At 33.9% G+C, this 14,606-nt stretch overlaps 1 protein-coding gene across 11 annotated transcripts in view; it reads left to right on the top strand.

Annotated features, from left to right (window-relative positions):
* The window catches only part of DGKB (diacylglycerol kinase beta), a 385,269-nt gene that overhangs the window by 115,074 nt on the left and 255,589 nt on the right, over positions 1–14,606 (top strand). For all 11 annotated transcript variants that reach the window (XM_075419231.1, XM_075419232.1, XM_075419230.1 and 8 more), the window contains 4 exons: positions 901–1,018; positions 3,793–3,881; positions 3,962–4,078; positions 8,360–8,458. In XM_075419231.1, the coding sequence (XP_075275346.1) occupies positions 901–1,018; positions 3,793–3,881; positions 3,962–4,078; positions 8,360–8,458 (423 nt within the window). The remainder of the gene's footprint in view (positions 1–900; positions 1,019–3,792; positions 3,882–3,961; positions 4,079–8,359; positions 8,459–14,606) is intronic.

Genomic DNA, 14,606 nt, shown 5'->3' on the forward strand with positions numbered 1-14,606 from the left:
GGCCACACTTGCCAAGAAACTTGGAATTTACAGGATTAATTTAACATCTGTACCAAATGCTCATAATTTTAAAAACCTTTTAATAACAGTGAGGTCTCAGAATGATTCCATTAAGAAGGAAGAAGAGAACCATGTAACTTAAAGCTTATTTCGTAAGTGTCAATGATTTGATAATATTTTAGTTGTATGCCTGAGTCACAGTGAGGACCTGAGATGTAAGTGCTGATCAGTTGATCAGTCTGTTCATGCAAGATTTGAGTATAGTGCTACAGCTAACTGAAAAATGGGGGCTTAAATGTGAGTTCAATTTTTAGAGGAGAGGTTTAGGATGTAAATCCCACCCTTAAATACTTGCTTTTTTATAGACTGTTGGCAGTAGATTAACATAAATTAAAGCTAGCAATAGGTATTGTTATGATGTGGTTGGATTCCCACCTTACATATGTTGATACATGTCCTTAATTCTAAGGACCATTAAGAATATCTTTGCAGTTTTAAAAAATCTTTTCTCTTGTTCCTTTTGGGGAGTTTTACCTTCCAACCTGCAGCACCTTTATTTTTAGAATGAGTCTAGAACAATTTTTAGTTAGTTTTCATACTGGTTGTAATTTAGTATCAGCCTAGATTTATTCCTAGCATTGTGTTGCAGTGGTAACAGCAACCTAGAGTTTTTTCTGAAGTCGTTTTTGAAACACATGGATGTCCATGAGCTTCTGAAGAATTTTTTTAGTATATCATTGCCTGTGTATTTAGAATTATACTGTGATCTGGTGCAGAGTATTAAATGAAGTAACAGCTTGTCTTTTATGTTCTTGAGTCAATCTCCAATTTTTATTGGCACTTACATATTTCATTGTTTATTTTATTAAGTAAAATCTGTTTCTTTTATGTCCTTTGCAGAATGTGAAAGACGATGGGCAGCATGTATGGAGACTGAAACACTTTAACAAGCCTGCCTACTGTAATCTTTGTTTGAACATGCTAATTGGAGTAGGCAAGCAAGGTCTTTGCTGTTCTTGTGAGTATAAGCATTTCAGTGTCAATTTGCATACACGTCTATTCCTAGAAATATTACGGTTGCTGCATAGCAAAGAACTAATAGCTTCCCAGTACAAAACCATTGCCAGCACAACGGTGTCTCCCCCTTTGTGTTCTGTGCTTGAATGCTCAAGGTTTCATTCTTAATTTTTCAGGATATTGGGATTTCAAAGCTGTTGTTTGAGGGAGTTTTCTGTATTATAATAGCTCTCAGTGTTAGTTCCCTGTGGAGTGTGCCTCTTTTTTTTTCTTTTTTTTACTTTTCTCTTAGCAATTATCATGCTTAAGTTTCAACCTTGTATTTTTGTAAATTTCTTTTATATGTATTAATAATTATTCATATTCTTTAATAGCTATCAGCTTGACTAGCATCTAAGTCCAATATTTGTTTACTCAAATTTTGCACAGAATTTTTGTTTTGTTAATTGTGAAGGTCAAATTGCCAGTTTCCCAGAAATCTAGTTTCTGTAGTACTTCTAAAGTTCTGTAGGTTTACTTGGTTTAAAATCGTAAATCTCAGTCTTACTATCCTTTCACATAGTAACTGATTATAGATTTTAAGATAAAGGAACACAGAAAAACTACTGCATCTAATTTGACCTTCGTTAGACTATTAGATGCAGTTAGTACAGTTTAATTCCTTGAGTTGTATCTATGTATCTCCTAATAATCTGTGTTTGACCAGCTCGTAACCTGTATCTTGAGAAACCCAATTTTGCTGAAAGGTACCTTGTGTCTGAATGTTTCAAGAGATGGATGATCCATATCTTTCTTTTGTGGTGTGTTCCAATGATTAATCATCTTTTTTTTAAGACCTATTTTCTGATTTGAATGTGTCTGGTAGATGGTTCCAAAGATTGGTTCGTGTTATGCCCTTCTCCATTAGATTAATGAGATCTTTAGTACCCACTGTATTCTTCTCATGATGGTATCAAGTCACCTTTCATTGTTCTTTTTGAGAAATTAATCGGTTTCTTAGAGTAACTTACTTTCTGCGTTTTTGGTATGAAAGATAGCCCATCACAGCTAATCAGGACCTTTCTGCCTATACAGTTGTATTGATTTAATTTGAGATTAGTCTGAGTGAATGAGGGGTTTGGAACTGACCATTTCTGTCTCCTCTAAGGGCCACAGATCTCTTTAAAACATAATTCAGATGTAAATTCTCCATGTATGTGTTTTCACATCATATAATTTCATTCACAATACTATGGAATGAGAGATACATTTATTAAAATTCAAACAGATAGAGATTGCATAGGTTCAGATTAGTAAATGCAGATGACAGTATCTGGAATATATATGTCAAATGCTGAATTGACTATTAGATCTTGAAATGTTACATTCTTTAATTTTCTTTTATGTCAGACTGATATAAACTTAGTCTTTGTGAGGAAATATGACCCATATATGTCTGAAAGAGAAAGTTCTGTTGAGCACATAACATAGATCAGCATCTTCAGTAGTTGTCAGAAATGTGTAGACAGGTTATATAGAAATAAACTGCCCCAAAAAAGAGCAGCCTTACAAGAGCTGTAATTTTCTCTGCTGCAGTGTACCTCTTTAAAATGCGCTTGTTATTTTGCTTGACATTTATTTGGTGAGAACAATGATCTCGGAGTATCTGGAGAACATCCACACACTCCTTTCAGTTACTTCATGCAGCAAGGGGCATGAGTCTACTTACAAAACTGTTACACTATTTTCTTGTCTCGCTGAGGTTCTCCAATATATTTTTAAAGCATTGCTATAGATTTCATTATTTGCATTTTAGATTGTGTGGAAGGAAAAAAAAAAGAGGGAGGAAACTGCAGGGGGCCTCGCCATCCCTCTGTGGTCCAATCAACAATGTTACTCCCTGCAGTTTGTCTGATTAATGGCTGCGCCTCCCACTGGGTTTGTGTAATAGGTGCAAGCAAGGTGTTTAAAAGTACTTTGTGCTTAATTGCTCTCGAGGTCAAAAGCGTGAGGCGTGTACCATGCAGGGAGAAACTCATTCTCAGTTTTTAATAGTTGACTTTATTGAATGCAGGTATAAGCTGTAGCATTATTTCCCTCAGCTAGGCACAGTTGTATAGTTGAAGTCAGGAGAGCTTTGCATTATACCCTGACATTTGTACGCTTTCCAAATGCAGCTGGTTTGATCTTTACAGACCTGGTCAACAACAGCAGTTACTTAAAACTGGTGTGGAGGGGTTGGGAAAAAAAAAGCTTCTCAGGAGTTGGTATTTGGGAAAGTAAGAGTTAAAACTGGGGTGATTACATGGAAAGCATGAAAACAATTGCTAACTGAAAATGGACTAATCAGCCATTTAAGATTTATAAGTCAATAGAAGGAACAACATAAATTCATTGGCTTTTATTTTTGTGCTTGCCAGCTGCTCTCATGCCTATAGTTTGTAAAATATAGATTTCTTTCTGCTAGCAAATTACAGCAAACCATTTGGCAGTCATCAATTTGTCTTTAATATTTTTGTCATTTGGGAATTATTGTGAAAAAATTTAGTAAGCTCTAATTTAATTAAGCATTTCCTGTTACGCAATGATAGTGCATTCTTGGATTTCTCACTTGCATAATATTTCCTGTTCTAATTGGCCTTTTGTATTCCATGGAAAAAGCAGTCTAGTTTGAGTTTTCATTGATTGATTTGACTGATTATATAGAGATAGCATGCTGGTAACATGATTTATTTCATAAAAATGTAGTCAGAAACACCATTGCCTCAACTTCTATTAATGTGTTTCTTTTTTCAGTTTGCAAGTATACAGTCCATGAACGCTGTGTCTCAAGAGCTCCTGCATCTTGCATCAAAACATATGTGAAGTCCAAAAAGAATACTGATGTAAGTTTGGGGTAGCATTAACTTTGTCATGTACCTGTTAATTTAGTAACTCTGTGTATATCCACACTTTTCTTTTGCAGGTAATGCATCATTTCTGGGTAGAAGGAAATTGTCCAACAAAATGTGATAAGTGTCATAAAACTATAAAATGTTACCAAGGCTTGACTGGACTTCACTGTGTTTGGTGTCAGATCACAGTGAGTATACTATGGTAAAACCTTTAGCACAGATTATAGAGACAAAAATCTGCATATCTTTTATATAGCTTCGTAATTCAAAAGGTCTTGTTCAGTTTTTGTCATCAGGAATGAATAGTGTGTGTTTAAGAAAAGGTATATGCAGAATATTCATAGGAGTCCTTAGTTGTTGCAAACAAATACACTGAAAGCTGTACTCTGCTGCAAGACAATGTACAAATGGAAATAATATATGTCACACTAAAGAGCACAACTCCCAATCTACATTACAGAAAGATTATAAAAGAGTTTTCAGTATCAGGGAAAGTCAAGGTCACTGTGACACTGGGGCAGAATCCTAATTTGTGGTGTACTGACAGGCAAATGAAATTGAGAATATCTGGCAGGATACAGTGATTTCAAGTGTCTGGGAATAATAGCAGAGACATCCTGATAATATACTAATCTGTGCACCAAGTCTAATATATACAACTTTTGTGCACTCCTTATTCAGCAGGAACTGTTAACTGCAACTAATGACATTCAAGGAACACTGCCCTTATAAGTGAGATCTTCATGCTAGAAGGAGCAATGCCAGTATTTCTGTTCCTAGCCAGGGCAGGATTTAAATCTAAATGTGGGGAGAGATTCAGCCTTCTAGGGTTTTTGCTTTTTTGCTGATATCATTATTGTTAATGTTATGGAACAGCAGTTGTTTGTTCAGTGTTTTAAATAATGAGACTGAGACATTAGTGAATGTTTGTTTTCAGCATACAGGTTTGGATGTTTTATGACATATTTTCTTAACACAAGGATACAAAATATGAAACATCATCAAAGAAAATAGATCCAGGATACTTTCAGTAATAAGCTGTTATGATTACTTAAAAAGCAATATTTTAGAAGAAAGCAAATATGTAGTCCAGATTGCTGTCAAAATTTGTATAATTTATGTAGAGAGTAAAACACCGAGTCCAAAATTTTTGCATGCAGATAATTAAATTTAGGCAATGGCTATTTCTGTTTAGATAGATAAACAAGTGTTTTCCGCTCTGGATATAGAAGTACTTACACCTGTGTAATATCTGTATATCATTCAAAAAATATGTATGTTGTAAGGCTCCCTCTTACAGTCAAAGGAAGCTGCAAATTCTGTAGCTCCTCAGAAAAATTATTTTCCCATTATTTCATGTGAATCTGGACCAGATTTGTAAAGGCCTTTTACTTCTTGAAGATACATATCAAGATTTAGAGGACTTCCAAATGAGGAAATGCTGAGGAGTGGTTTATCATTGAAATCACTGTGAAGCAAGAGGCTAAATCCTTTTGAAAATATCTTGGGTGCTTGTGTGCGTAGTTAAATACTTAAATATCTATCAAAATTCCAATTAGAAATAAGCCTATGTTTTTTGACTGCTGAAATTGAAAATGTTGGCACTGAAGTTTACAATTTTGTGATTGTATTTCCATCAGTAATGTAAAGATTTTTATTTTCTGTAAAAGTAATGTTGTATTTTCAAGATAACTTTAGTAATCTTTTTATTTAATTTTTATGACTTCAGGTGTAAATTAGACATATAAGTGGAAAAAAAGTAATGTTGTATTTTCAAGATAACTTTAGTAATCTTTTTATTTAATTTTTATGACTTCAGGTGTAAATTAGACATATAAGTGGAAATGAGTTTTAAAGTTCTAAAAATATTGCAATTTATTTGATTTTCAATTTCCGATCCCCTTTTCTTGCAATTCTGTGTATTCTATATAGTCTATTGCGATACTTTCTTTGGTAATGGTAATAACTTTTTTTATTACTGAAAAAAGTTTTTTGAATTTGTAACAGATGCGGGATTTTTGAATGGATATTCTGAAGTTGTGTAATTGTCATCACATGCTTCATACGTTTTCAACTCCTTGTACAGCAACACATCTAGGGCTTGTTGCTGACATATTTCTGTAATGTAGAAAGATGCTAGTTATTACATAACTAATTCTGAGCCTATTTCATGCATTTTAAATATCTCTCCCTCTTACAACTTAATATATTCACTTCAAATGTCAAATAACTGAATAAAATCCCCAAAGCTAGGCGTGTTTTTCACTGAGGAGGCTTGTATACCGAGTGCTCAGCCAGGCCCATGATTCCCTCTTCCATATACTCTGTAATTCTCTACCATGGTCTAGTAAATGGTTTTTCCTCTTTTTCTCTCCAGCAAATATTTTTTTTCCTACTTTGCAGGCATCTGGTTGTGAGGGAAGTAATATTCTAAAGGAGCTAGGTTTGGAGTAAGGGAATTTTGGGGAAATGTTTTAAAACATTTTTTTGAGAAGAGGTGCACATTATTTTATTTCGTTGTGTCAAAGTGTTATTTTCATTAAAGCTACATACCTTCTACCATTTCTGTTTGCTATGTGCCAGTTCTGTTGTCAAAGATCAGCAGAGACTAATAAGAAGATTAAGCTATTTTTTCATAGATAAGTTTGCATGCCACCGAGTAGCAAAGCTGCTAATTACCACTGAATTTGTGAAGATACTTTTATTTGATGTAACATGGCCTGGTGTGCATTAATTATGGTACAAGTAGCCTTACCACTGAGGCAGAGAATTAGCATGACAAATGATTTAGATTACAGGGCTACCAAAATACCCTCACAATAAGTCTTTAATACTTAGAGTAAATCGAAACTCGTTAGACTTTTATTTTCTGTTGCTAAGTAACTGCCTGAAAAGGTAACTTTGCAGTATAAATGAATATGGACAAGGCTAATATTAGGTGCCATTCAGTTCAAAATCCAGAAATGTTATGTCAACATTAACTGTACCAGATAACTTTATGAAGACCATATTACCGGTAAAGCTTGTATACATCAGAAACTGGTATGATTTTATTGTAATTTTAATAGAGTTCATACACACATAGTTAAATCATCTAAGGGAAAATGAATCAGTCATTGGAAAAATGTGATTTATGGAAGCAGACATTGAACTACAGATTTTATGATGGCTATTGAACCTGTTGAACTAATGCTGTATGCTACCTATTATGTTAGTTAAATCACTTGTTAAAAAAGATTTTTACTTCAAAATTTCTGGTATTTATTATCCTAATTATTTTTCTTTAATACAAATATACATGTCTTCCCCCCCCAAAAAATATTAATCTCTATGGGAAATGGGTATTACCTGAAGACCTTAATGCACAGTTTACTGATACAGTGCAGAAATAGAATCATAGAATCATTTAAGTTGGAAAAGACCTTTAAGATCACTGAGTCCAAAATAACAAATTTTCACCAAATTTCACATTATGAAGTTGTGTTTTGTGGTGTTTGTTTCTAATAATATTGTGAAGTATACCAACTAAATGTGAATGCATGATCCAGACACACAACTGTGTCCTTGTACTGTGTGGCTGGATATATATGTTGAAATATTCTATTTAGAGACATTTGAGTTGAGTTAAATCCTAAATATTAACAAGAACTCATGATTGCTGATGCAAAAAATTTCAATAAGTATATCATTATTTGTTGGCATTTTATGTTGATGTTATATACACATTTTTCCCATCCACCTTTTTAAGAGCCAGTTCTCTTTCAGTCAGCAGACCTGAGGATATTATTTCCATGTTCTCAGAGTAGAACTCTTCTCATTGCTTTCAGGAAAACTGAATGAATGCTAAGAATAAAGTAGAAAAAGGACAGTAATTCAGGTTCCTCATCAGTTAATGGAAGGCTGAACATTGATTCAATCAAGACCAAAATTTCCCCAACATAGCTTAAAGCTCTTAGATATTCCTGCGTTATTCTCTTACATTTCATATATATTTTCATAGCTATTGCAGCATCACAGCTGAGTTGGTAGTGACTTTATCAGCTTCAGGTAGGAAGGAGAGATACCAATAATGCCAAAGACGGTCCTGAATTACCCCAGCTTGCCCACTAGTAGTAGAAAAGTAGTTCCTGGCTCAGTGCAAGAAGCTGTCTTCTGAAATGAAGGTTTTGATCACAAATAACACTATGCTGATATTACTGTGCTGCCATGCAGTGTTCTTCCTTGGTGTGCTGAACCACATGTGCAATTTCCAAAGCAGAAAATATTTTCATGCGCTGGTCTTTGCTGCAATATAAATTCATTGGTTTTGTCAATCGTAAGAGGCTTTCCACAGCAGTGTGTTTCATTTTTCTTGTAGCACTTTAGTAAAAATTAGATTAATTAAACTCAACCCATTCTAGGATGCCCATTTTCTTAGAATGTAGTAGTAAAATGTCTAAGTTGAATCTTCATTTTCTGTCTTCTCATAGTTGCATAACAAATGTGCTTCACATCTAAAACCTGAATGTGACTGTGGACCCTTGAAGGACCATATTTTACCACCCACATCAATCTGCCCAGTAGTATTGGTGAGTTGTCCGTATGTTTTTTCTGAAGTAATCCTCTGTCATAGGTAATGGCTAAAATGATGCTGGGACGGACTGCCAGAGTGTTTGTTAAATTCACAGAACTGTGTGAACCTTGAACACAATGGGTAATGCTGGCTGATGAGTTTATAGGCACAAACGTGCTTTATCCTCTGCATATTGCATTTTCCTTCATGTGAGAATGAACTTTCTGTAGGGCATATTACAGCTGAAGCTGACTCAGGTTTTATCACTTACTCAGACTGTACTTACCAGAAACTGTATAGGCAGAACACTTCTACATTTTACATCTTTTATAGATCCAACTTCCCAGAATAATGAAGTTATTCTTATGGACAGTTTTTGCTTGGGATGCATATTGTATATCTGCAATGCTGAGGTCTCTGATCTAAGCCGGAGGTTACCTAGAATGATGACATTGGTCTTGCAGTAAGCTATGCATCAACATTATGGTGTATTTTATTCTGCAGTCGTGGACAGTAAATTTATCTGTCTACAAAAACAATAATTCAATGAAAATAAAAATGCATGCTATGTGTAGGTTGTATAGAAAAGAGCTGACCAGTTTATTATGAAAAAAGAGCTTCGGAATTAACTTATGTATTCATATATTAAATCAGGTGGTTTATGCTGATGAAAGTAATAGCATCATCATATTGATAACAGAACAGATGTGTGGTCCTCCTACTTTAAATATATGTCACAATAACAGTAAGAAATGCTTGAATTTAAGAAAGAATGATTTGTTGCAAGGAGGAAAAACAAGAAAATATACCTCCTAATCGTAAACCTGTTTCTGATCATTAAGAATAATACTCATGCCTGTTGTAAATTACTTGTTTTCTGATTAATCCTTTTGGCTGTTTGTTTATGAATCTGCTAAGGGGTGGAGGCCCTCTGCTTCAGTAAACTAGGACTATTCCATTGCTGTCAGTGAAGGTAAAGCAATGGAAAGCTGCCTTTAGTACTTAAATATTTTTTTAATATTTTTGAAAAGTCAGGAGAGTAGTTTTGTAGTTTGTCTGTATTAGTATTTTGATAATGCCTGGACAAGTTCTGAATAATAATTGCAAAGTATTATTTTAACCTTTTGGGATGATCATATTCTGCATGACATTATTTAATTTTCAGGATTTTAGGTCATACTTTAAAAGTTAACATGTAGAAATTATGATTTTGTTATGGGACTGTTTTTGTTTTATTGTTACTTATTGTTTACCATTCTTATATACTGAATAAAGCCTCAGCATGAAATTTCATCTTCAGTTAGATTTGCATAACTCCATTTTCTTTTCAGCAAAGGAAGAGGGATAGAGGAATTAAGATTTTCATTCCACAACTGGAGTTTAGTTGTTTAGAGGATACATAAAACCACTCTAGAGTCAAATCACCCTTGAATAGGTTTATTTTATCTGCAAATTTTGAAGGCATAAGCAGAAGTAAATATGTTTTCCTGTATCAGAATCATGTTTCAGTGTTACATACTAATAATGTAACAAAAAACATGTATTTCAGCACAATGTATTTTGTTAGGAATGGAAAATATATTTTACTGTGATTTAATGGGAACTTTACAATTTTGTAGAATATTTGTTCAGCTAGTAGTTTCTGCCAAAAATGCATCAAAATCCTGAGTATACTTATGTTACAAATAATACATCAGTGATCTAGCTAATAGGAATTCCTCCTAGAAATGATCGGTTACAGTATACATGTTATTTATCTTAGTAATTTTTGAAGTAGTTTCTCCCATTTCCTGTTGTGGGGATTCCTTTTGAGAAACATGGTACTTCAGCGTATGTGAAACCAGCACCCTCGATAAAGACAGCAAAACCAGTGAATATAGACAATTTTGACATGGGTAAAGATACAATAGGAAATGTGTCTGTTAATAGCGGTGGTGTGTTCAGACACCTCAAATCATACCTGATAGTGGAAGGGTCTTTCACCTAAGACACACATTTAGCTTCAATGATCAGCTGAGCAGTAATATTCTTGCAATACTACATATATGTGGAAGGTAAAGAAAGGCACATAACCACAATGCTTTCTATACCAGGTTTATACCTGAGTATTTTGAGGTGTTAGAGAAGAACATATCTCCTTCTCCCATAGAATAAGTTATGGGAGTTGTGGGAAAATAGCAAGTTGAAAAATCTTGTATCTTTGATCTCCCAAAAGTTTTGGCTCTCCCTTCCATCTGTAACTTTGGAAGTCCAGACTTCTTCCAGGAAACTGTCAGTTCATCTCAGACCAAGATGCCTTCTCATAAGTTTTCCTTCAAGAGTACGTGCTAAATCCCTTCTCATCTTTTCTCTTTTGAGGAACTAAGGACATTCATATTTTTACCTTTCTCATCCAGCATGTCTCATTTTTTCATTTCTTGAGAACTCTAGCCTCAACTCTTTCTGCAGAGATAAAGAGAATTTGTTCATAAAGTGCATTTCACAGCACCACGTGTTATACCTGAGCTACCAAACCAGTCGCTCAGCTGCAATTTGTTGTTCAGGTCCATATCCTCTCAGTTTTTCCATTTCTGCAACTGTGACGAATAAATTAAAAAATAAGATTTCCTTATTGTAATATCATAAAGGGTGACATTTCCCTCTAAACATAGCCATCTCAGCTCGGGTGACTGTTCTAAATTACTCATTTAGGGTGTCTTTAGACACAAGAGAGATTCCTTTAAAACAGAGTGACTGGCATGACCCTCTCATACTGTCCCTTCTCTTCATGGCTGGAGAGACAACCTAAATGCCTGGTCATCTGAAAGTTAGATGGCTGGCTGAAGTTAAATAAAAAGGCTTCCATCTTCAAAACTGCACAAAAAATGGGACTTATCAAATTTTATTCCTAAATATGATAAGCTACATTCTCAGCTGAAAAAGAAACCATGGGAAAACTCGTGCAGTCGATACTGTGAATATTATTAAAGAGTCACATATCTGTCTAGATTCAATGCCATATAAAGATTTTTCATATCTCACTTCAATGCTTTTTAATGTTTTAGTAAAATACAGTCTGTCAACTTTAAAACTAGCCCTTTTTACTTTTCTGTTTACTGTATATAAGGCTTGTTGTATGGTGAAGTTTTTTGTTCAAGTTAAATGAGTTTTGTTATAAACTGTGTGTGCAGATCTCAAGTGATAGTCTTTTAATAGATGTCAGATACACTTTAATGTTACTCTCTTTTATTTCAGTAACGTTTTAATTAATTCTTACTGATTGAATAAATGTACATTGAGACTTGTTTCCTAATGAGGGCACATTTAGAGGAAAGGTTTTGCATCATTCTGATATCCTGTGGGTAATTATATTCTAATTATATGGGGGGGGGGGAAAGTCTATAACTCAGTGCTGATATTGTTCATTGGGCCCAATTAATTACATGCACATAATGAAAGTTCATGATAAGGTTGACTGGCAGTGAGTTTAAAAATCTTTAACTCAATTGAATCCTAGCCTATCAAGAGTACAGAATTAGATCATAACCAGGTTAAAAACTGGGTATTGGAATGAGATGAGTGAGTAGTGAAGAAAAAAAGATTGGTCTCTCCTTATGATACAGCTTCTCTCTCCCCACCCCTTTATAAAGCAGAAAGCCAAAAATGGTAACATACATTTTGGCTTCTTTATTTCAGGTCTTCCTTTATTTTGCTCCGTTTATTGATGAACACGTAGGATGTTCTAATTCATATTTGTATTTGTAGAAAAGTAATTAGATTTTTATATTTCCCACCAAAATAGATATAGCCTTAGGTAAGGACAAATCAACCAATAACAGCCTACTATTTAATAAATATGTATTTATTTCGTAATGTATGATGATTTTGATTCTTCTATTGTTTATATGAGTTTCACAATTAATTATTTTTTACTTCTAACATTGGTTTTGGAATCTGTAATTAAAACTGTTAATTGTGGAATAAAAACAAAATTGTGAAATAAATTGTAAAACATAAGGTACCCTGATTATGGTGTGAGCATTAGTATATGACATTTATCACTGTCTCCATAGTAACCAGTTTATTTCAAAGGGGAAGAGCCTGTTATAATATTGAAGATAAAAAGTGAAAGAAATAAATTTTAAAATTAAACACACTTACTTGTGTTCCATTTTCAACCTCACTGTTCAGCATTCTGGGACAAATTTGTCATCGTGATAAAAAGTTTGGAACAACTCGCTTTTTGTTTCTTTTCTCTTACGAATAAATCTGACTTTTGTCTAATGAAGATGCTTAGAACTTTTTAGGACAAAATAATTTCAGCATAAATTCTGTTTATGTAAATATAGAATATATATATAGAGAGAATTCAGTATATATAAAATATATATAGAATTTTTAGACATCGTAGAGTAAATTTGTTTATATACACCTAATATAAAATACCATCATAAGTTGAATTCACTTGACCTGTTATTTTAAAGTATAAATGGCTGTATGTTTTGGTGGAGGAAACAGGTGTATCTGATTATGGTTTCGGTTGGTTTGGCATTTTATTGTACAAGAACATAAATGTTCAAAGATCTTTTGTTTATAACCAATTCTATTTATGTATGTAAAACAATATGCACATCCGATTACAAATGTTTTAACAAAGAAATGTGCCTTGTGCAACTATACAATATACATTATGATCTGTAGCTTTCAAACTTTGTAAATATAGCAAGTGTGTTGAGATGCTGGCAAAAAGTAATACGGAATTAAAGTTGAAAATATGTACAAGAATTTTCTTTGACTGTCGGTATTTAGAGGCACTAGATAGAATAGCTAATGGCTGTGTTATAATTGCAACATAGTTCAACAGACATTTTTTCCTTGTCTGATAATATGTTTCACTAATACTGTTTTCCTGTGAGGTAGGTAAACGTTACTCACATAGAAAAGCAAAGATGTAGAGAGAGAAAAAGGGAATTAGCAGTTGCTGGTTGTAGAATGAGCTTTTCTTAATCCCTTTTCCAGTTTTTAATCCTAAAATGATTCTTCTGTTTTTATTATAGTAGAGATCAGTTTTAACTCAGTTGAATCCAAGCTCAACATGGAGCACAGGAGTCAGTGCAGTGTGTAAGCATCCTTGTGAGCAACTTGATCCTTTGAAGTTGAGTACTAGCCTTATTCTGAGTTTCTGAACAAAGATACTACACAAACCCAGTCATTGAATATATATGCTTTGGGGGGGGCTGGGGGGAGAGGGAGGGGGTGACACGCGGTTGAAATCTGGTTCTTGAATATTCAAAGTAATGACATAGCAATTGAAACAGAGTTTAAAAACAAAATTTTTCCCTTTTCAGTTGCATATCATATTGCAGATTCAGTTCTCTAAGAATTTAAAACAGACGTGAAATATAATGGTGTGCTTATCTACACTAAGAACTTTTTCATTTCTTTGAAGTCAGAAGGAAATTAATAATTGCCCTGGAGGAAAATGTATCTTCCTAACTAATTATCTGTTCGGCAAACACTGTTCAATGTTAAAATAATAAGATGCTGATAAACTGAAATGGCAGCCATTCAATCATTTTAAGTTATGTCTAGTTGCCTGCGCACAACTCATCACTACTGTCTGTGCCTAAGTTTATTCCTTACATCCTCCCCCACTGGAGTTTAACATGTTTTTATTTTCAAAATTCTTTTCCAACTCTTTTATTTTTCTTGGACAGTGTATATAATTGCCTGATATAGACCAAGTTCATATTAGGTTGCAAATTGTATTAAAGTCTTGGGCCCTACTGTAGTTGCATGTTGATGCATATATGGAATGGATGCAAGATGTAAGGCCAAGTTATCTTCAGCCAACTAAATGAACTAAGGCCGACATGCTAAACAAGAAATAGTTGATTGTGATTTTGATGTGTAATTCTTTACATCTCTATTAAGACATACTAAACAAGCAACACAAAGTATGTATATAAAGTTATCATGTAGCGATTCCTTGTTCAGAACAGTCTTATGGTCAGCTGTTTTGGAAGGTACTCTGAAATGACTCATCTCCATTCCAGCCTTGTCTTTTTCCTTGTGTTTTGGCTACTAGTATCACGAGTGACAAAATACGTCCTTCTGATTGACATAACGTGATTTTTAATTTCTTATTTTCTTAGCTGCAATTGTTTTTATCAAGATAGCTCTTA

This window comes from Opisthocomus hoazin, chromosome 4, assembly GCF_030867145.1.
Source record: "Opisthocomus hoazin isolate bOpiHoa1 chromosome 4, bOpiHoa1.hap1, whole genome shotgun sequence".
NCBI classification, from domain to species: Eukaryota; Metazoa; Chordata; class Aves; order Opisthocomiformes; family Opisthocomidae; genus Opisthocomus; species Opisthocomus hoazin.